General features: G+C 47.1%; 1 protein-coding gene across 4 annotated transcripts in view; it reads left to right on the top strand.

The window, feature by feature from the left end:
- Positions 1 to 95: 95 nt before the first annotated feature.
- The window catches only part of Ak7 (adenylate kinase 7), a 65,050-nt gene continuing 41,875 nt past the window's right edge, over positions 96 to 23,270 (top strand). For all 4 annotated transcript variants that reach the window (XM_027416334.2, XM_035445489.1, XM_035445488.1 and 1 more), the window contains exons 1-5: positions 96 to 1,125; positions 5,473 to 5,661; positions 9,194 to 9,302; positions 14,410 to 14,504; positions 20,988 to 21,098. In XM_027416334.2, coding sequence (XP_027272135.1) covers positions 1,024 to 1,125; positions 5,473 to 5,661; positions 9,194 to 9,302; positions 14,410 to 14,504; positions 20,988 to 21,098 — 606 coding nt within the window. In that variant the 5' untranslated portion in view covers positions 96 to 1,023. The remainder of the gene's footprint in view (positions 1,126 to 5,472; positions 5,662 to 9,193; positions 9,303 to 14,409; positions 14,505 to 20,987; positions 21,099 to 23,270) is intronic.

The following is a 23,270-nucleotide window of genomic DNA, read 5'->3' as shown; positions in this document are numbered from 1 at the left end:
TACTTTTAGTTCATCCATGTTATACTTTGAGTTGAAATGAGTGAAAGGTGTCACTCTTTTCTTTATTCAGAATAAAGGAAGTCAGTGAAATACACACTAATGCATGCACACGAAGACCTCCATCCTAAACTAAGCCAGTTTTAAAATTAAGCCTTGATTTTACTTCTAAGGAAAAAAAAAATCCAGCTAGTCAGTGGTGGCACACGCTTTTAATTAGTCCCAGCAGGGAGGGAGAGGCAGGTAGATCTCTGGGTTCAAGGCCAGTCTGGTCTGGGCATGTTGGCACACATCATCCAAGCACTTGGGAGTTGAAGTCAGGAAGGCTTAGAGTCCAAGGAAACAGTCTGAGGAGAGGAATCTCTGTTGAGAAGATGTCCATAAGAATGGCCTACGGGCAGGTTCGTGGGGGCATTTTCTTCATAGATTGGGGGGGGGGGCGCAGATCACTGTGGTCCCTGACACTGAGTTGTTGAAGAAAGCAGCGTTTCCCCATGCTCTTTGCCTTCTGCCCTGACTTCCCTGGATGCTGGTCTGCAGGCTATAAGCCAAGTTGCTTTTGATCCGGTGTTATCACTTTAATAAACAGCAAAAGAAGACAAAATCCTAAGCCAGTTGAACCCTGTGCGCCGAACAGCAACTGGCTGCCCCGGGTGTGGTGCTGGGCCCTCACTCTGTGGTTCCACGTGTCCTGGACGCCCAAACTCGTGACAACAGCTTTTCTTTAACCTCGAACAGACCCGTCTTACAGGAAACCTGCAAGCGGCAGGCAGTGCTGAGCGCCGGAATCCAGGAAAAGCATTCTCCAGGGACTACAGCACCTCCCTTCAGCCACGCCCCCAACGGCCACGCCCAAAGTCACGCCCCTCAGACTCGCCCTACCTAGAGCCCTCCCCACCGGACAGGCCCCGCCCAAAGGCGAGCCACGCCCCAGGGAGACGGACCGCCTAGCCCTCTGAGTGCCCGCCTGTCCTCCTTAGCAACCGACAGGACTCTTTCACCTTAGCAACTACGACAGCCGCCACCATGGCTGAAGAGGAAGTTCCTGCGACGACTGAGCGAGTTCTGAAGATGCAGAGGGTGTTCATAAACCAGTTGGACACCTACAGCAGCGGAAACATAGGAAAGGTGAGCCGCGGCCCTGGTCTGTCCCCACCTCAGAGGTCTGCACCCCAGGCTGTTAGGAGCCTCCCCAGGGGAAGATTCCAATCCTGACACATCAGTGCCTCCAGGACCTGTCCCTAACCACGCTTGCCCCAGGCTCCTTCCAGGAAACCCAGGTGTTTGCAGACTGCAAGCCACTCTCCGCTCCCTACTTGTTTAGTATGGGGAAACCGAGGCTCGAGAGAGGAAAGGGTGTGTAAAGATCGTATAGGGAATAACGGGCAGGACCTGGAGCAGACAAGTTGTAAGTCCGATCATTATGTCGCGCCCGTGACACAACCGTCTACCTTTTTTTATCCATCTATTTTGTGCCAGGCACAATTTTTGACCAGGTCCCATGAAGGTTCGTCACACCCAGGAGGGCTGAGGAGACAGCCCAGCGGGAGACGGTAAGTGAGGCACAAGCATGAGGACTTGAGGTCTGACCACCATCATCCATGTAGAAGCTGGGCAGGTAGTAGCACTGGGAAGCAATCGTGGAGATCCTGGGATCTGGCCAGCCAATCGAGCTGAGATGACAAGCCCCGGGTTCAGTGAGAGACTCTGTCTCGAAAATTAAATAATGAGAAAGACACCTCTCTACCTCTAGCCTACACATTACACACACACACACACAGAGAGAGAGAGAGAGAGAGAGAGAGAGAGAGAGAGAGAGAGAGAGAGAGAGATCCAAGAGAGAACCTAGGAGCCATCATCTTAAAGTGTTCATTTGTCGAAAGAAAGTCGTGTTTTAGGGGCTAGAGAAATGGCTCAGGGTTAAGAGCACTAGTTGTTCTTCTAGATGACCTAGATTCAATTTCCAGCACTCATTTGGCAGCTCTCAACCTAACTCCAGTCCAAGATGATCTTGTGCCCTCTTCTGGTCTCTGTGGGCACTGCATGCACATGGTGCACATACATACATACATACATACATACATACATACATACATACATACATACATACACACATACACACACACACACACACACACACACACACACACAGGCAAACACTCATATGCATAAAATAACTAAATCTTGGCATCTGCAATTAGAAGTCAGCTTTCCTGCCTCCCAAGAGTGTTAAAAATGAGCGTGGAAACAACCCCTCAGTGATCCCTTAAAGCAACTCATCAGATGGCCAGTTGTGAAATTAAATTCTGGCATGGATTATTGAGGGGCTGTGACCTGCCTGGATGGCTACACAAATATAGCACTAGTATAGACAGAAGAGCATGTAGATGGACAGCTAATGCTTTCCATTTGCCAGGGAAGCTCTTACCAGAACAAGCAATGTACAGCAGAGAAGGCTGTGAAGACACCAGGAAAGCAGCTCTCTTCAAAGTTGGATATATTTTTAATGAAGTGCTTTTCTTTTATTATCTTTTTCCTTTGTTCACTTACGATCTTAGTTAGCCTGTTTTCATAGTGGTTAAATTTTTAATTGACCCTGGAATGAGATAGAGGTTTTAAATTACAAATTAAATCTTTTTTTTTTTTTTACATACCAACCACAGTTTTCCCCACCCTCGTCTCCTCCTGTTCCCTCCCCCACCTCCCTCCTACTTGCCCCCATCCACTTCTCTGTCTCCATCCAGAAGGGGTAAGACCTCCCATGGGAGTTAACAAAGCATGGCATATCAATTTGAGGCAGGACCAAGCTCCTCCCCCTGGAATCAAGGCTGGGCAAAGCAAACCATCATGGGAATTGGTTCAAACGAGCCAGTTCATGCATCAGGGACAGGTCCTGGACCCACTGCTCTGGCCCTACAAAAGACCAAGCTACACAACTGTCATCCAGACGCAGAGAGCCTTGCTTGGTCCCATGCAGGAGCCCTGGTTGTTGGTCCAGACTCTGTGAGCTCCCACAAGCTCAGGTCAGCTGTTTCCGTGGATTTCCCATCATGATCTTGAAGCCCCTGGCTTAGATAATCCCTTCTCCCTCTCTTCAACTGGACTCCCGTAGCTCAGTCCAGTGCTTGGCTTTGGTTCTCTGCGTCAGTTACTGGATGAAGGCTCTAGGAAGACAATTAGGGTAGTCACCAAAACAGATTAAATCTTAAAAAATAAGTGTAAATCTTAGCCAACATCATTATTCTACTTTGTTATTCCATAGTAGTGGCCACTGGCCCCATGTAGTCACTTGAGCATGGCTAGTCCCCAAGAGAAGCACAGTAAACTGAAATGCATATTGAATCCCAAAGACCAGCATTTGACAAAAAGAAGACACCCTGCAACTCCACCTTTCAGAAGCTGGGGCTAGCCTGAGATACACAGTGAGACATTGTCTATTTTTTAAAAAGTGTGAAGTAAAATATCAATTTTTATAGAGGCTGGAAAATGTAACAGGGCCCCAGACCTTAGTACACTCTGAGACCCTAGCACGACTGACTCCATGATGGAAGTACCATTCAGGCCATAAAACTCAGCATATAAATAGTATCACCTGCCAAAACAAACTCAAAGGCCCAACCCATCCAAGTCCAGATAGTTCTGGGAACATCTCAAAATGTACTAACCTTGCTGTTTAGCTTTTTTAGTTCTGCTTCTGGCTAACTGTTTTTGTTAACTGCAGTGTGTCAATCGAGAACATAGTTTTTGTGCTTAAAAGCTCACCCTGAAAAAGGCTCAATGCTACACTGGGATCCTCCATGCCAGTGTAGTCACCAGATGGCTGATAAAGACTTCCTATTGGTTTACTCATGTTTGACCAGTCTTCTCTAGTAAATACCCCACAACAGGAAACGTCTCAGTGGTAGAGCATCTGTCTAGCATGTTTGAAGCCCTGTGTTTAAAAATACACAAGCCAGGCAGTGGTGTGTGCATGCCTTTAATCCCAGCACTGGTGAGGCAGAGGGAGGCTGATCTCTGAGTTCAAGGACAGCCTGATCTACAGAGTGAGTCCAGGACAGCTAGAAGCCTACAGAGAAACCCTGTCTCGAAAAACCAAAAATAAATAAGACACAGAACAACCATAATAATTTATATTGATTATGTATTAAGTGACAAAGAGTGCTTTGGGTTTATTTGATTTTTTTTTTTTTTTTTTTTTTGGTTTTTCAAGACAGGGTTTCTCTGTATAGCTTTGGAGCCTATCCTGGCACTCGTTCTGGAGACCAGGCTGGCCTCGAACTCATAGAGATCCGCCTGCCTCTGCCTCTGCCTCCCGAGTGTTGGGATTAAAGGCATGAGCCATTAACGTCCAGCTTCGTGCTTTGGGTTTATTATATTAAGTAAAACATTCAGGGCGACGGGCGGTGGTGGCGCACGCCTTTAATCCCAGCACTAGGGAGGCAGAGGCAGGCGGATCTCTGTGAGTTCGAGACCAGGCTGGTCTCCAAGAGCTAGTTCCAGGACAGCCTCCAAAGCCACAGAGAAACCCTGTCTCAAAAAAACCAAAAAAAAAAAAAAAAAAAAAAACATTTAGGGCTAAAGGATGTGGTAGTGATCTTGGCCAGCACGTGCAAGGAACTGCTTTTGATCCCCAGTACCGCAATAATGTTTTAGATTTAATTTCATCTGGTGTGTGTGTGAGTGTGTGTGTGTGTGTGTGGTGTGTGTGTGTGTGTGTGTGTGTGTGTGTGTGTGTGTGTGTGTGTGTTAGATGTAACCATTAGATAGTTTTAGGATAGGGTTATAGCTGAGCCAGTAGGGTGCTTGCCCACCAGGCACAAAACAGGTATGGTGGTATGTGACTGATCACATTCAGGGGTTGGAGGCAGGAGCACTAGAGACTGAGGTCATCTTTGGCTCCATAGCAATTTCAAGGCCATCCTAAAATACATGAAATTCTACTTTGAAAGAGAATGACAAAGAGAGAGGTCGGGGAAAGGGAGGGAGAGGTAAGGGTAAAGGATAGGCAAACTGATTTTTGTTTGTTTGGTTTTTTGAGATAGGGTATTTTCTGTGTAGCCCTGGCTTTCCTGGAACAGTTTTTGTAGACTTTGAACTCAGGGATCCACCAGCCTCCAGAGTGCTGGGGTGAAAGGCCTGTGCCACCACACCCAGCTGCCAAGCTGATTTTTAAATTACCTCAGGGGTTCATACTGCATTTTCACCACAGCTTAGCTTTACCTAGTGCTAAAGCAAGCAGCTGCTAAAGCCCTCTGTGCCTGTGTCGTCGGCGGGCTACTCAATGTCCTCTGGTGTGTGACCACTGTCCTGTGTTGTGGGCACCATCATATCAGCCTTGTTGTGACCATGATGCTCAGGGCTTTTGCTCAGGCTATGTGGGATACTCAGTAAAGGCTGGAGTCTGGAATCGTCACTCACTGGCTTCCCATGCTCAAAACTCTGCTTAGTATCCAAGATATTCCTATTCTCTTACAGTTCCTCTCTAACTGTGTTGCCGGGGCGTCACTGGAAGAGATTACAGAAGAGGAGGAAGAAGAAGATGAACCAAAGCCCGCGGCCCCAGAGGCTTCTGCCGCAAAAGTAAAGGAAGGCACGTTCCAGATCGTGGGCACCTTGGCCAAGTCAGAAAGTGTCAGGCCGGACTTCGCAGTGGAGACATATTCAGTAAGCCCCCGGGGCTTTCCGGAGGACTTGACAAGGGCAGGATCCCTTTGGTGCCAGCCCCTCGGCAACCTGTTAGCTGTACCATCTCAGCCCTTCTGTTCTACAGGCAGGGTTCCATGACGGGACTAGGGAAATGTTGGTTGGTTTTTTTTTTTTCTTCAGTCTTTGTGTTTCATGTGTGTGCATGACTGCAGGCATGTACATGCCTTGCACTTGGAGACAGGGTTGCTTTGTTGGATTTTGCTGCCCACACCAGGCTGCCCATGGATGTCCAGCGATCCTTTTTTCATTGCCTCCCATCTCTACAGACTTCTGCATTCATCTCTCTGCTGCATCCAGGTTAACATGGGTGCTGGGGATCCGAACTCAGGTCCTCATGGCTGAGCAGCAAGTACTCGTAGTCTCTGAGACATCTCCCCAGCCTAGGACATATCTTTCTACTGTGCCAGAGAATACCACAATTTAAAGTCTCCGCTTTCAATCCCGGGCCTTAGCAAAGCATTTACGAGAGATATTCTTGGAATAGACCTGTCTAGTCTTGACTTCCAAACTCTTGAAACCCTTCTCTCTATGGAGCATCAAGCATATGGCCACACATATGTACCTTAGGGGAAAGAGGAGTGGTGTGGCAAACGCCTTTAATCCCAGCACTCGGGAGGCAGAGGCAGGCAGATCTCTGTGAGTTCGAGGCCAGCCTGGTCTCCAGAACGAGTGCCAGGATAGGCTCCAAAGCTACACAGAGAAACCCTGTCTCGAAAAACCAAAACAAGTCCACACCAGGTCCAGTGTCTTTCTCTCTGCCTCCTGCTTGTGGATCAGATGTGAACTCTTAGCTTTTGCTCCAGCACGTGGCTGCCTGCCTGTTGCCATGCTCCCACCATGATTGATAAGGACCCTGGCCCTCTGAAACTGTAAGCAAACCCCCAATTAAATGCTTCCTTTTATAAGTTGTCTTGGCCATGGTGTCTCTTCACAACAATAGAACACTGACTAAGAAAAATATCCTTTCAGGAAGAGGAGACAACTCAACTTATGACATTGGCCTCTTAAAGGGTCCTTTTCTGGGCTGACTGTGCAAGGGGGAAGCACACAGGGCAACATACAGTGAGAGCATCAAGTCAGAGATGGGAGCCATGTCTCTGTGAAGCTACACAATAGCAGCACTTGCCATCACGCCCTGGGAGCTAAAGGAGAGGGAAAGAGTGAATTCTCTCCTCCACCTCTCAGGAGCCAACCCTCTTGGGACACCTTGGCCTTGGAATTGAGCCTCTAGAGCTGTGGTTCTCAACCTCCCTGATACTGTGACCCTCTAATACAGTTCTTCATTATTTTTGATGCTACTTCATAATTGCAATATTGCTACTGTTGGGAATGGATATATATTTGAGACAGGGTTTCTCTGTGTAGCTTTGGAATCTGTCCTGGAACTCCCTCTGTAGAACAGGCTGGCTTAAAACTCACAGAGATCCACCTTCCTCTGCCTCTGCCTTCCTAGTGCTGAGATTAAAGGCTTACACCACCACCGTCCAGTGATATATATGTTTTCTGACAGGCTTAGGTGACCTCTGTGAACCCAAAGGAGTCTCAATTCACAGGTTGAGAAACACTGCTCTAGATAATGGTTGTGCTAGATGCTTTTATGTCAACTTGACACAAGCTAAAGTCATCTGAGAGAAGGGAACCTTAATTAAGAAAATGCCTCCATAAAATTGGGTTGTACACAAGCCTGCAGGAAATTTTCTTAATTAGTGATTGATGGGGAGGGCCCAGCCCATTGTGGGTGGAGCCATCCCTGGGCATGTGGTCCTGGGTTCTACAAGAAAGCAGGCTGATGGGGCTAGAAAAACGGCTCAGTGGTTAAGAGCATTTGCTGCCCTTCCAGCGAACCTGGGTTTGGTTCCCAGCACCCATATGGCAGCTCACCACTGTCTATAACTGAAGTTTCAGGGGATCTGACATCTTCATACCAATGCACATGAAATAAAGTTAAATAAATTTTTTAAAAGATGGCAGATTGATCAAGCCATGGAGAGCAAGCCAGTAAGCGGCACCCCTCTATGGCCTCTGCATCGGTTCCTGCCTCCAGGTTCCTACCCTGCTTGAGTTCCCGCCCTCACTGCTTTTGCTAACAAACTATAATATGGAACTGTGAATGAAATAAACCCTTTCCTACCCAAGTTGCAGTGGTGACCCTAAGAGAGCGGGGTAGTACATGTCTGTTACTTAAGGCACTCAGCGTCTTCTTGCACTTTGCTATAGTCACCCAAGCAAATTACTGAAGATGAATGCCAAGGGACCAGAAAGGGGCTGGAGAAACATGTACACACACATTCCTGTGTGGAAACTGGGTGTCTTCCTCCTCTGAGACAGTGTCTCCTTGGCCTGCTCACCCAGTAGTCGAGGCTGGCTGATGAGGAAGCCTCAGGAATCCTCCCCACTCCACCTCCCCAGCTTTGCAAGTGGGAGCCATCCTAGCCAGCACTCCATTTTTATGTGAGTTCTGCGGACCAAACTGGGGTCCTCACACTTAAAATGAAAGACCCCCAGACTCCTAAGGGCCTCAGGATCCTGAGGAGCCCCTGAGACTCAGAAACCAGACCAAGAGCTGCAAAAGCAAGAGGGTTTACTGAACGAATGTGCATTAGGGTGTCAGCAATATCGGGAAAGCTGCACATCCCAGCATGGGGTGCAAGCTCCTTATATATAGGAAAAACCCGCAGATCAGCATACAGGCAAGGGGCACAAAGCGATTGATTACAAAGTGATTGATTACAAAGTATGATTTCATATTAACGAGGTCACCTAGGTGTGACCTGGTTTTCTACAAAGGAAAAACCATAGAATGTACTCTGGAGAGTCCTTGATTGTCTGCTGGCCAGCCAGGTGTGACCCAAAGAGAGTTGTCTTGGCGATTGCCCCCGTCTAAACCATAGAGTGTGCCCGGGGCTGGGGCCACCTTCCTGGTAATGGGCCAAGGCCTGTGGAAACCTTTTCCCTCTGTGAACTAAAATCTTTCAAAACTTTTTCTCTCAGCAAACTAAAATCTTTCAACAAGGCTTTACTGACTGATCCATCTCCAGCCCACGTTTTTGCAGAGTTTTTATTTGTTTTGTGGGGTTTTGTTGTTATTGTTGTTTTGTTTTGTTTTTCAAGACAGAGTTTCTCTGTGTAGCTTTGGAGCCTGTCCTGGAATTCGCGCTATAGACCAGGCTGGCCTCAAACTCACAGAGATCCGCCTGTCTCTGTCTCCCGAGTGCTGGGACTAAAGGTGTGCTCCACCAACACCCGGCTACGTTTTGCAGTTTTTAAAACCATCCATTCCAGGCTGTTTTCAATGATATCTTTGTTACTTGTGAATTACACATGAACAAGAGCTGAGATTTCATTTTAATAGAAACACCTCTACAAATGCTCCCTATGGGGATCTCCTGGTGTGGACAGAACTAATTCAGAGGCTGTCAAGCCATCTAGACATCCAGGTTCCCTTGTCAACCTGTTAACACAAAGGGACTATTATTGCTTTTCTCTTCAGACTATCAGCCGAGAAAACCTCCTCGAGCGTCTGCTGGAGTGTGATGTTGTCATCTATAACATCACGGAAAATACGCAGCAAGTGGAAGAAGCCGTATGGGCAGTCTCTGGTCAGTGAGCTATGAGGAACCTCTAGGGATGGAAAAAGGCTATAGTCCCACCTCCCAGTTAACCCTTTATAATCTCAAGGGGCACTGTTTATGTGCAGTCACCTTAGGAGGCATGGAGTAACTGGTCTGAGAAGTACCTAAAGTTTGAAGTCTGTGGGAGCCAAGGCGCCTGTGGATGGAGAAGCAGAAGTCTGGTGGTGTTTTGTTGTGGGTCTTATGGTGGAGCTCGGTGTCTGAGTTTCTTTGCTGCTGCTGTTGCTGTGATTAAAAACACCCTGGCAGGCCAGGCATTGGTGGCACACGCCTTTAATCCCAGCACTCAGGAGGCAGAGGCAGGCAGATCTCTGTGAGTTCGAGGCCAGCCTGGTCTCCAGAGCAAGTGCCAGGATAGGCTCCAAAGCTACACAGAGTAACCCTGTCTCGGGGCGGGGAACACCCTGGCAGCTGGGTGCCAGGAATTACACCTGTAATTCCAGGACTCAGGAGGCAGAGACAGGTGGATCTCTGTGAGTTTGAGGCCAGCCTGGTCTCCAGAGTGAGTTCCAGGACAGGCTTCAAAGCTTAAAGGAGAAAGGGTTTATTCTGGCTTAGTTCAAGGTACAGTTTGTTATGGCGGGGCAGTCAAGGTGGCAGGCTCTTAACCACTGAGCTCCCTCTCCAGGCCTTTGGCTTCCTCCCACAGCATACAAATGGACACGCATCCATGCAGGCGAAACACCTGCACACATAAATCATTTTTTTCTTTTTTGGTTTTTCGAGACAGAGTTTCTCTGTAGCCCCTGGAGCCTATCCTGGCACTAGCTCTTGTAGACCAGGCTGGTCTCAAACTCACAGAGATCCACCTGCCTCTGCCTCCCAAGTGCTGGGATTAAAGGTGTGCGCCACTAGGCACACCCAGAATAAATAATTTGTTTAAAGTGGGCCACATGAGTTATCGTATTCAAGGGCCCTAATTGTTGATTGGGGCTTTCTTTTATGAGGCTCAAGAGAAAGAGGCCTTTGGTTGTAACAATAAGTCTTTACTCCAAGCCACCCAAGCCCTGCTTCCATGTTAAGGTCCCAATAACACACAGAGACTTCTATTAGGTACAAATGCTGCTTTGCCAATGACTAGGATTTCTCATCTGCTAGCTCAGTCTTAATTATCATAAATCTATATATTTTATAGGATTTACCTTAGGCAGTACGCCTTCCACTGGCGTCCTTATCTGGGGATCACATGGTGGCTCAGAGCAGAGAATAGGAGGAAGATCGAAAGGGATGACTTCCTTCTTGCCCTTGCTTATATACTGAGTCTGCCTGGATTTTTGTTTTGTTTCGTTTTGTTTTTCGAGACAGGGTTTCTCTGTGTAGCTTTGGAGCCTATCCTGGCACTTGCTCTGGAGACCAGGCTGGCCTCAAACTCACAGAGATCCACCTGCCTCTGCCTCCCGAGTGCTAGGATTAAAGGTGTGCACCACCAAAGCCTGGCTTCTGCCAGGATCTTTTACTACATTTCCCAGAATCCTCCTTGACTGCTAGTCCCACCTATCTTTCTTCCTCATTGGCCAAACAGTACTTTGTCATCCAATAAGTCAAACACATACACAGAAGCACTACCCCCATCATTTGATTGCTAAGGGACAGGTGAGGCTGGTTCTCTGTTTTGATTGACAGATTTCAGATCTGTAACTCACTGTGCATTCCCCTTCCCATGATGCACTTGGTTTTGATCCTATGCATGTCCAATTATGCATAGGCATAAAGACTGTGAATAGAGAACGCTCTCTAAAAGGTCATTCAGTAAAGGCACTTGCCACCAAACCTGACAACTAGAATTCCTTCCCCAGGGCCCATGTGACAGAAGCAGAAAAGTGATTTCTCACAGACTTTCCTCTGTCCTCTGCACAGAGGCAAATACACACACACACATACACACACACACACACACACACACACACACACATATGCACGCACACACACACACACACACACACCACACACGCACACGCACGCACGCACGCACACTCGCACTTAAAGTTTCAGCCTAGATCTGCCTATTTTGTCTTGGTTTCAAGATATGATCTGGGACATGTTTAAAAAGAATTGGGCCATCATTTGAGGGTCACTAAGAGGAGTACAGGTCTATTGTTTAAAGTGAAGGAGCCTGGTGTGGAGAGGAGTTCTAAGCTGCCACCAGGTTGCTAGATGCATTGTCTGGAAAGGGGTGAGTCCATGCAGCTAAGGGTCTCAGGCTACTGAATGCATTTTACTAAGCTGTTTCCTATGCTTGCCTGCCCCAGCCACATGGTCCTTGGCTGTGGATTTTAGACAGTAAACATAGACTTTCAGCTGTGAAAGATAAGCATCAGCCCATCAGAGGATGACCCCATGACTCCTCCAGGAAAAGTAAACAATTCCCAAACTGGGCCATTGCACTGCTTCTCCTGGGATTTAAGTGTAGAGCAGCCTTTCTTCTTTTCTTTCTTTCTTTCTTTCCTTCCTTCTTTTTTTCTTATCTCTTTAAGAAAACTTCACCTCTCTGCTTGAAGGAAACAGTTTAACTAAAGTCTATAGCTTGTGAGGTAGAGTGTTTCTGTGCAAGAAAATATGGTCAGAGCCACTTCATTCTGTTGCCATAGTCACTAGGCCACTTCGGTGGGTGAGCCTAGAAAGAGCACTCAGGGACTTTGTCTTTTTACCCCAGACACATTTTTAGATCTTGTCTTTCTTTCTTTCTTTTTCCCTTTTTAAAAATATTTTTTATTTATTTAATTTTGTTTGTTTGTTTGTTTTCTTTGAGACAGGGTTTCTCTGTGTAGCTTTGGAGTCTGTCCTGGAACTTGCTCTGTAGACCAGGCTGGTCTTGATCTCACAGAGAGCTGCCTGCCTCTGCCTCCCGAGTGCTGGGATCAAAGGAAGGCATGTGTCACCTCACCTAGCTAGATCTTGTTGTTGTTGTTGTTGTTTTTAAATGAATGTATATTCTTTGAAGAAAAAAAAAACATTGAGTATGCACAGTGTGTGTGTGTGTGTGCCAACAGAGACCAGAAGAAAGCATCGTGTCTCCTTGAACTGGAGATATAGAAAGTTGAGAGTGACTGCCATGGGCACAATGGGAATTGAACTTAGGTCTTCTACTTGTTCTTAACCTACTGATGAGCCACCTCTCCAGCCCCGAAATATATATTCTTAATTCCAAATGTGGTACTCAGGATGGTGAGATGATCGTACAGCTGGATTTTTCTTTAGGCCACCAGCTCACAAATGACAACATGCAGACTATTAATTATAAAGGCTCTGCCTTATCTTAGGCTTGTCCCACTAGCTCTCATAAACTAACCTGCTTCTATTAATCTACATTCAACATATGGCTTTTTACCTTTCTTTCATTCTGTGTGTCTGACTTCCTTTTTGTCTCGTAGGCATCTCCTGATGTAATTCTCAAGCCTAGATTCCTCTTCCTCCATCTCCCCAGAAACTCCACCCAATCGCCCTACCTAGCTATTGGCCATACAGCTCTTTATTGCACCAATCACAGCCATATATCTTCACACAGTGTACAAATATCCCACAACAGATTGAGATTCTGAAACCAAGCTGCCTACACAACAAAACTGTCAAAAAAATAGCAAAAAATGAAAGACAGGTGGGGCAAGGATAGAAAAGAAAGACAGACAACATGGTTGGAGATAATGGCTCAAATGAGTGCTTGCCTAACAGGGGTTCAATCCCCAGCAGTGCATAAAGCAGGCATGATGGTGCATGCATCATGCCTTTGGGGGTGGAGACAGAATCAGAAGTTCAAGGTCATCCCTAGTGACAGAGCTAGTTGGAGGCCAGACTAGAGGACAGGGAAAGAAAGAGAGAGAGAGAGAGAGAGAGAGAGAGAGAGAGAGAGAGAGAGAGAGAGAGAGAGAAGGAAGGAAGGAAGGAAGGAAGGAAGGAAGGAAGGAAGGTAGGAAGGAAGGAAGGAAGGAAGAAGTAACCCTCCATAACGAACACTTCTTTTTACCAACACTTTATTGTTTTGAAATGTTTTAGAATTCTTCTACCTCACCTTTCATGGATACTGCTAAAGGAAGGCAAAATGGTACAGAAGAAAGGAATGAACTCCTGGCAGCGAGGGGAAGAGATTTGCATACAAGGACTGCTTGCTTCTAAGGGGGAACAGGCAGAGCATGTTCAACCTATTATAAGCGGCACACATTTTTAAAAAGGTGACCCAGTTAGAGCCCTAGAAATGTGACGAACACTCACAAAACAGGCCAAAGTGAAGCACAGCAGAGAGGAAAAATTGAAAGAGCAAAATTAAATAGAAAAGACAATGTTCTTACTAGAATTAAAAACAAGCAAATGTCAAAGTGACAGTTGAAGTTGGGATCAGCATGGACGCTGAGTTCAGCCATGCTTTCCCATCTGAGGGTAAGTCCCTGCATTTTCCCAGCAGGGACACCAGCCCCTCAGTATGCTGCTGTGTAAGGAGTCCCCTAACGGGAACGCAAATGTGCCTGATGCTCCAAGAACCCTCTGTCCTCCCAGGGTACCTCAGCAAAATCATCCAAGAGCAAGACTACCTCAGTGCAGCCATACACCCCGACTCTGGCAGGCTCGCCATAGCCTATGACAAAACCCTCCATTAGTGACACGGTCACTGCCCTTTGTGCATGTCTGTTCTACACACCCATCACACTTGGTTCATGACCTGCATTTCCACCGGCCTATGTTCTCTATCACAGCCCTTGGGCCCCCAAAGCGGAGTCCCCACTCCCACCCCCCAAGCTGACTGCAGTGTGAAGGGAAGACACATCCTAAATTACATCCACACCTGAAGCCTAAAACTACAAAGAAATGGCTTCTGTGAAACCCCAGAAGGCCTTTGCCCTCTGACGTGCAGCCTTCTGCAGAGGTCCCAACACTCATTTTGGGCAGCTCACAACCACCTGTAAGGCCAGCTCCAGGGGGATTTGATGCCTCTAAGGTCTGCTGGCACCTGCAGTCACATGGAAATACCCACACCCAACACACACACACACATATTAAAAATAGAATTAAAATGTTTAAAACAAAGCAAAAAATAAACCTCCTCTATGGATTCAAATGACTGCTCTATATTTCGGCCCCACAGCCTTGAGTGAAGAAGTCGCCCATTTTGAAAAGAGAAAGGTGTTCATTTTGCTGTCGACGGTGATGACGTGGGCGAGATCCAAGCCTCTGGACCCTGTGAGTGGACTGTTAGCTTTTCTTCACAGTGAGCTGTGTACCCCTACACTGAACGCCACCCCACCTCAAGCATTCAACAGAGTTCATCAACTCTAACTACATTCAAATCTAAAGTTTATTTTATTTATTTATTTATTTTGGGTTTCTTTGAGACAGAGTTTCTCTGTGGCTTTGAAGGCTGTCCTGGAACTAGCTCTTGTAGACCAGGCTGGCCTCGAACTCACAGAGATCTGCCTGCCTCTGCCTCCTGAGTGCTGGGATTAAAGACATGCGCCACCAACGCCCAGCTAAGAGTTTATTATTTTACATACCACCAAGGCTTGCTGGTTCTTGTGCATGTTGTTTTGTTTTCTGAGACAGCACCTCATATAGTCCAGGCTGGCCTCAAACTCACTATATAGCCAAGGTTGGCTTTAACTTTAGATCCGTCTGCCTCTATACCCAGAGAGCTGGTATTATAGGCATTTGTGGCCATACTCAATTTTTTGTGTGGTGCTAGGGCTCAAACCCAGGGCTTTGTGTATGACAGACAAGCACTTTGCCATCGAGCTACCCCCAGCTACAACCACCACAAACTTTAAAACTCTGCCTGGTGGGCAATGCTGCTACTACGTACAAGGCTTTGGTCAAGGCCTGACCATGTCTATGGTAAGGGTCCAAGGTTATTGCATTGGTTACTTTTCTCATTGCTCTGACAGACTATCAAAAGCAAGTTGAGGAAGGTTTGTTTGTTTTGGTGTTTTTCAAGACAGGGTTTCTCTGTGTAACAGCCCTAGCTGTCCTGGAACTTGCTTTGTAGAGCCGACTGGCCTCAAACTCACAGAGATCCACCTGCCTCTGCCTCCCTAGTGCTGGGATTAAAGGTGTGTGCCACCACTGCCTGCCTCTTTGTTTTTTGAGACAAGGTCTCTGTCTACCCTGGCTGGCCTGGGACTGCTATGAAGACCAGTCTGGCCTTAAACTTACAGGGATCTGTCTGTCTCTGCTTCCCTAGTGCTGAGATCAAGGGTGTGTGCCACCACACCTGGCAGAAGGAGTATATTTATCTTGCCTCACTGAATCGCTATGAACGGTCATGGAGTAGACGTGTGGAGGCAGCTGGTCACATTGTGTCTGCCATCAAGGAGCAGAGAGAGACAGATGCTGCTGCTCAGCTCATTTTCTCCCCTTTTTCATTCAGTCAGGGACCCCATTCTAGTGGCTTTGCCTTCCTCAGGTTCTCTGGAAATGCTCTCACAGGTACGCCCCACAGTGGCTCTCACAGCTGACTCCAAATATGGTTAAACTGACAATGAAGGCAGACCTTCACAGTTATGGTGGAGCTAAAGTTCTTATTGCCCCAGGACACTGTAGCCCTCCCGAAGTCACAGCGCAGTGTATTCCCTAAGGGTCTGTGGAACACGGGTGGAAGTAAGGCCACTGCAAACAGCACAGCGAGCTAAATATGGTGGCATACGTACCCATCAATGGCAGTCACTACATCTGAAGAGATGACAATGTTATGGAGTTTGAGACTCCTCCCCCCTCCCCCGCAAAAAGACCACAGACACAATCTGGATTATAATTAGTTAAATTTGTCGATACCGCTAGCCGGACAGCAGTCACTGAGCCAAACTAGAGACTGCCACGTCTCTAAGGGAGGTGAGGAGAGAAGGATTTTTAAAGGTGAAAACCACAAGAAGTCCCTGATTGTCTGTACAAGCAAGCCGAGGCTATTCTGCTCTGCCAAGATCAGGTATTCAAGGTGACCTCAAAATAGTCCTTGAATGTCTGCATAAGCAGGTTACAGAAGCAAAAAAAAAAATCAGACATATCATAACAAGTGGATGGTCAGGGCTGCATATTTCTGGGTTGGGGAGTCACTGTGTCAGGGTTAATAGGAACTTACCTTCTGGTGACTTGAGGTTGAGACAAATAGTTATTTGGGACCAAGATGGATACCTTGTGTAAAATGGAGTTTCCTTAGCCATCACAACACTATGAGTGGTGTGCAGGGTCACACACACACACACACACACACTGACAGTGATCCGTGGCTCTGGTCATCAGGCTTGGCAGAAGGGACCTTCACTTGTGAAGCCACCCTCACTGGCCCCCTATTTGTTTTTTTTATAAAGTCTAGCTATGTTCTGTGGGTGAATAAAGAAACAAGGGATGGTGCTAACTCAGCAAAATTGTCAGAACAAGACTGACTGACAGATTCTCGTTGTCACAACTAGTAACTAACTAGCCAAAAGCAGTCAGCTCCACTTAAGCTTCTGCTATGTCGTGACTAAGTTTTAGCACAAATATTCTTTCAGGGTACCTACTCTAAAAATGTATTCGTTTGTTTACCCTGGATGTCCTGTTTGTTTCTCGTTTATCTGGCAACCCTGTCTATGGGCTGGACATATAGGTGTAAAAAGACAGTCAATTGTGTAATATGTAATTTGTCCAGGATCTGCCGTGTACACAGAATGATGGAGTAGCTGTATCTTCCTTCACAAACTAATTTTTTCTGTGTTTCTCCTAAGAGAATCACCAGTACTGGGTTTGCTCCAGTCCCTCTCCCATCTATCCATCCATCCTTCCATCAACCCACCCAAATATACACACCACACCCACCACACCCACCCCGTCCACCCATCCACCCATTCACCCTTTCATTTATCCAGCAGTTTATTAGCCAATGTTCTTAACTCATCATCCAAAATGTGTCACCAGCCCATCTTTGTATCCATGGCAACTTTCTAGCTCAGCTGTCAGCTTCCCTGACTATGAAATTTGCTGGATAGATGCTTTCTGCAGTTGATGCCATCTAAGGATGCAGGAATGGGTTTATTTTCTCTGCCAATAAAAGCATTAAAGGGAAGAACAGAAGTTTTGTTAGAAATCTTGGGGAGTCCCAACAGAGCCATCATATGACACCTGGAAGTTGGGGTTCCCTGTTGAGGTTCATTAATAAAAGAATTTCTGAGAGGACACAAACAGAAGCATTGGGGACAGTGTGGACTCCAGAAAGGAAAAGCACATTATCTTAAGGTGAAGCCCGTCCTTGAATTGCCCCCATCGGATTAACCGGGGAAACAAAGGTTTATCTCCACCTAGTGGAGGATTCTATTCTTTACATTGTGAGTTCCTTCCGATCAGAGGTCCATGACAGCCTTGTTACAATGTAATTCCGATCTTGCTGCTTGGGAGCTTAAAAAGTGTGGGTCCTGGCTCAGGGCATCTGCCAGTGAGCAAAGGGGCTTGCAGTGGTGCCTGAGTTTGAATCTTCAGAACCCTATTAAAGCCAAACACACAGTGGGAATGTCAGTCATCTCAGAGCTCCTGTGTAGACAAGAAAGTCCCTGGAAGTTTGAGGTCCTGAAAGCTTGTTGGCTCATCAACAGAAAACAAAAACAAAGAGATCCTTTTTCAGACCAGGTGGAAGGAGAGAACTGATACACAGAGTTGAGTTTTAACCTGCAGGCCATGGAGCCTGTATGTCCACATTCACATGTGAATATTTTCAGGCATTGTGGATGTATGTACACACATATAGACACACAACTCCACCCCTTCCAATTACCTATAACTTTCAGGATCATCTATATTCCCCAACACAGCCCACAGCCCTGACCATCCGGCTCCTGCCTTCATCTTCTTCCAGATCCCACCTTGGAGCAGTCACATGGAGCAGGAGCCCAGGTAGCCCAGAGAGGCTCAAACTCACTCTGCAGCCGAGGATGACTTTGAACTTCTGATCCTCCTGCCTCCACCTCTCTCTCATACTGGGATTTCAACACCTGGCCCTTTTCTTCCACTTTGTAATTCACTCCAAATATAGAGCCAGCCAAATAGATTGTGACATGACTTTAGGCCTTAACTGCATCCTGTAGTTTTCCCACAGAGTCCCTTTTAAAGTCAAGAGCATTTCCTCTACTCTGCTGGGAGCTGACTGTGAGAATCTCTTCTTAACTCAACAAATTTGCAGATATGATTTACTGGCATAGAAAACGTCATTCGTGGGTTCAGGAGATAGCTCAGCAGAAGAAGATACCCATGCATGTTTATCCGAACGTCTGCCAACACACACACACACACACACACACACACACACACAGAGGAGAGGGGGACCACCTTGCCATTCATACTTAATAGCTTTTCTGTAACTCGATAATAGGTTTCTCCACCAATGCAGTAAGCCTGATCAAGCCAAATTTAAAAAGTAAAAGAACAGGTTTATTTGAGCAAAGCAAGTCCTGGGTGAGTTCTCCAGTCCCAGAGACCTAGGCCAGAGATGTCATGAGCCTGAATTACAGCAGGAAGTTTATACAGCCTATAGGTGAGGAGTGATGACGTGTCCGAGACAAGCTGGGTTTGTGCCCCAGTATGGTCAAAAACTAAACACTTTAGGCAGGGACTTAGGCTGTTGGAAACTTCCGGAAAGGAGCTGCTGCAGCCACCAAGGATGCAGAACTTGGCTTTTGGGTGCCTTTTATTTGTTGAAGAATCTCTGAGAGGGCGGGGCTTGGAGAGAGAGCTATGGGGCTCCTCAGGCCCTGCAAAAGTGAGCTGCAGGTTCCAAACAAATATTTACATGCCACACAATTCTTACATTGTTAATTTTTATTTATTTGTTTGCTTATTTACTTTTGGTTTTTAGAGACAGGGTTTCTCTGTGTATTCGTGGCCATCCTAGAACTTGCTCTATAGACCAGACTGGCTTCAAACTCAGAGATCGTCCTGCCTCTGCCTCCCAAATGCTGAGATTAAAAGCAGCCACACTGTGCCTCTTGTGGGTTTTTGTTCCTTTGGGTACTTATCAAATGCAAAGCCAGCCTGGGCAACCTAAGACCCTACGTCAAAAAACAAACAAAAGGCCTCCATTTTGTTAGTGTTATGATGATACATGGCACAGAGGAGGACCTTGGTGAATCCCATGGCGGGTGAGAGATAAACACTCCAAGCAGGCAGAACTCACTTGGGAAGTTTTACTGGGTGAAGGGAAGGGAGTAGGGGGAGAGAGAAGAGAGGAAGAGAAAGACACATACTGAAAAGATTTGAAAATTAGCAAAGAAATATAGCCCAGATAAGGAAACTCTCCAAACTGAATGTAGGGCAGCCTAACGCAGAAACTAAGGCCACTACTATGACTTAGGGCCTGGAATTTACCAGCTTACAAAACCATAAGATAACTGGGTACCAAGAATTCCCAGATGGCCACCCTCCCCGAGGGGCTCATGGAGGAAACATATTGCCCCACAGGCCAATGTGTCAATAATTAACAATTAAGGGTCCCTATGGAACAAAGAGATAGCTACCATTTGCTCAAGCAAGATAAGCATATCCTGAGGTCTGCAGGTTTTACAACTGGTGGGTCAGGAGGCCATCTGATTCCCAGCCTCAAGACACAGGGCCTCCTAGGAACTCAAGACTCTGGTCACGCCCCTCCCTAAGCTTGTGGTTTTTGCCTTTAAAAAACGCCTGTGCCTGGGGGACGGGGCTGCTCTCTAGCCTGCATGCTGAGAGAGCCCGTTTGTACAAACGTCCACCTTTCATTAAAACCTCTTGCTGTTTGCATCAAGTTTCTGCTTCCTCATGGTGATTGGGGTGGTCGCAGTCCTGGGGAAAAGATTCTGGAGGCCTGGCTTTCTTACAAGACCTACCTGCCTGCCTCCTCAGAGGAATGGCAGAAAGAGAGAGGGGAAGGAGGCGGAGCTCGTATCTCTCTTTTATTTTTGTTTTTGTTTGTGTTTTGTTTTGTTTTGTTTTGGAGACAGGGTTTCTCCGTAGCTTTGCAGCCTGTCCTGTAACTCGCTCTTGTAGACCAGACTGGCTGAGCTTGTCTCTTAAAGGGACCTTTGGTGACTGCCCACAGAGCCAGGGTACTGCTTGCCATGTGTGGAGAGGTGACACACTCTGCCAGGTGTTCCTGGATGCTAACATTTAGTATCCACAAAACTTCAGTTGGGCCTTTTGGCTAGCAGTCTTGCTAACATTCAATACACAGCCATAACTAATAGAAAGACTGATTGCTGGGCAATGCCCAAAGCCAGATCACATCTGTGAGCAGAGCCTACTGCCATCCGTGCCCATGATTTCCTTTGGTGTCTGCAGCTGAACCTGAACAGTCAAGGACCCCTGCGGGTCTTGTTTTCGTTTGTTTTGAGGTCACATCAAGGTGACTTTCCTGCTCATCCCAAAGCACAACCCAGACAAGATGACCCCACACAGGCCTAGAGGCCCACCCAGCGTTGTGTGTTTGTTTTTTTTTTTAAGAATATTTTATGTTTCAGTTGGCATATAATAATTGCATGTGCCATGGAGTGCATTTACAGAGTCCTTGGTATGTCCGTCTCAGAAAATAATTATCACTTTCTGAAGTTGGTGCTGCCAGGGTTCCTCTGTCTGTTTGGAGATTTGGGTTTCATTCTTGGGAACCAGGTAGTGTTGAGCTTCCGCTGGGCTGGGAGGAGCTGTGCAGCATCCCTTGACTCTAGACTTGTGCTTCCTTAGGACGACACCGAGGTTCCCTTTACAGAAGAGGATTATCGAAGAAGAAAGCATCACCCTAACTTCCTGGACCACATCAATGCAGAAAAGATAGTTCTCAAGTCTGGAAAAAACGTAAGTCTGGATGCACAGGACATTGTGGGGTGGGAAGGGTTCTTTGTGAGGCGGTGTGCCTGGGCCACTGTCCCCTCTGCATACTCCACCCTGCTCCCTTTCCAAGGCTGTTTTGTTTGGCCAGAGCACATCACAACACTGTAAACACCATGGTTTAGTTCCGAGTACTTCCCCACTTCTGGTTCAAGCAATGAATCCAATCCTTAGAGGGTCCCTGGTCCAGATTATGATTCAGCCCGCAGACCTGAAGGCCCTGTGTTGGGCTCCCAGCTCACCCCAGGCTCTTCCCCCACCCAGGGGTCTGGCGATGGGAAGGAAGGGACGACCGCCTGTTCTTGGTTCCTAGAATCTGTCTCAGTATTTTTCTTCAAATAGCTCTGAAAAGTGCAATATCAACCCCTCTTACAAATAAAGAGACAAGACTGGGTGGTGGCAATGCATGTCTTTAAACCCAGCACTCAGGAGGCAAAGACAAGGCCAGGCGTTGGTGGCGCACACCTTTAGTCCCAGCACTCGGAAGGCAGAGGCTGGCGGATCTCTGTGAGTTCAAGGCCAACCTGGTCTATAGAGTGAGTTTCCAGGACAGGCTCCAAAGCTACACAGAGAAGCCCTGTCTCAGAAAAAAACAACAACAACAAAAACCCAAAACAGACAAACAAATAAAGAGACAAGCCCTTAATGGTGCACGCCTTTAATCCCAGCACTAGGGAGGCAGAGGAAGGTGGATCTCGGGGAGTTCGAGTCCCAGGACAGCCAGGGCTACATAGTCAGACTCTGTTTTAAAAACAAATAAACAAAACAACAACAAAAAACAATAAAGAGGCAGAGGTCTGTAGGGGTTCGTTTGTTCAGGATCACACAGTCAGGGTTGGCCAAGCACCGTCCTGAGCATGCCTAAGCTTGTCTGATCTGTTTGCTCCTCACAGCAGTCCCGTTGCCTGTGCACTGGCCCCATTTCACAGCTGTGACACCATAGAAAAGGGGTAGGAGCATCCATTCAAACCAAGATCTATCGGTCACCAAAAAGGGGAGGGGTAACATTTTCTTCCTGACTGTAGGTCCATCATTCAATAAGGTCTATCTTGACACAGGTCAAGAGAAAGGTCTTTTAAGCTGGCTCTGGTGGCACATGCCTGTTACTGGTCAGGGCCAGCCTGGGCTACACTGGGCAAGATGGTTTCTGTACAAAACAGCCACAATGAAGCTGGAACCTGCGGGTCCTCACCTGCATTCACAGCTCGGGAGACCAAGGCGGGAGGAACACAAGTTCGAGGCCCATGTATCTGAGCTACAAGAGGAGTTGAAGACCAGTTTGCCAACTTAGCAAGATTCTGTCCAGGGTGGGGACTGGTGGGGCGGGCCGGGCCTGGAGAGGTGGCCCAATGCTTAAGAGCACATTCTGCACTTCTGGAGGACTAAGATTTAGTTGGTTGCTCCCACATGGAGGCTCCAGCTCCATGGGATCTGATGCCTCTGGCATCTTAAGGAACCTGGACTCCTATGTACCCTCCGATCACATCACTAATAATAAATCCTAAGAAGGAAAAAAGGATAGGTGTGGCATAGAATCCAATGCTTGCCTGGCATGGGCAAGGACCCAGGTTCAGTCCCCAGGCATCACCACCACCATAAAAGAAAAAGAAAAGCTACGATTGCAGCAAAATCTGTCATTTGGCATGTGTTACAATTTCATCTTTTACTGAAATGGTTGATGGGAGTGCCCTCTAATGAGTAACTAGTAACTGAAAAGCAATTCGAGGCTTGTTCAAACGCCTGCCCCGCAAGGTGCTGAACTTTCCACCTACGGTGTTCCAAGCCAACTTCCAGACTCTCATGTGTCCTCTTAAATCTGTGAGGCTAGCGCTGCTGTCATCAGATTCCCAAACCCAACCAAGGTTCCAAAGTGATGAGCGAAGACAGCTCTGAGGCGCCACCTTGTGCTGGCATTAGGTATAACAACAGGGTTTTCAAAACTCCCGCTCTATCCCTGAAGATAGACTTGAGGAATGCGGTACAAACACCGTGAGCAGGAGATAGTTATAAAAGCAACAGAGAGCCAGGGGTGGTGGCTCATATTGCAATTCCAGCACTCCAGGAGGCTGAGGTGGGAGGATGGTGCATCCAAGGCCAGTTTGAGCTACAAAGGTGTGACGTCTGACTCAAAAGCAAACA

This window comes from Cricetulus griseus, chromosome 5 (assembly GCF_003668045.3).
Source record: "Cricetulus griseus strain 17A/GY chromosome 5, alternate assembly CriGri-PICRH-1.0, whole genome shotgun sequence".
Taxonomy (NCBI): domain Eukaryota; kingdom Metazoa; phylum Chordata; class Mammalia; order Rodentia; family Cricetidae; genus Cricetulus; species Cricetulus griseus.
Note: the sequence above shows the minus strand (reverse complement) of the source record. Positions and strands in the feature narration are given on the sequence as shown.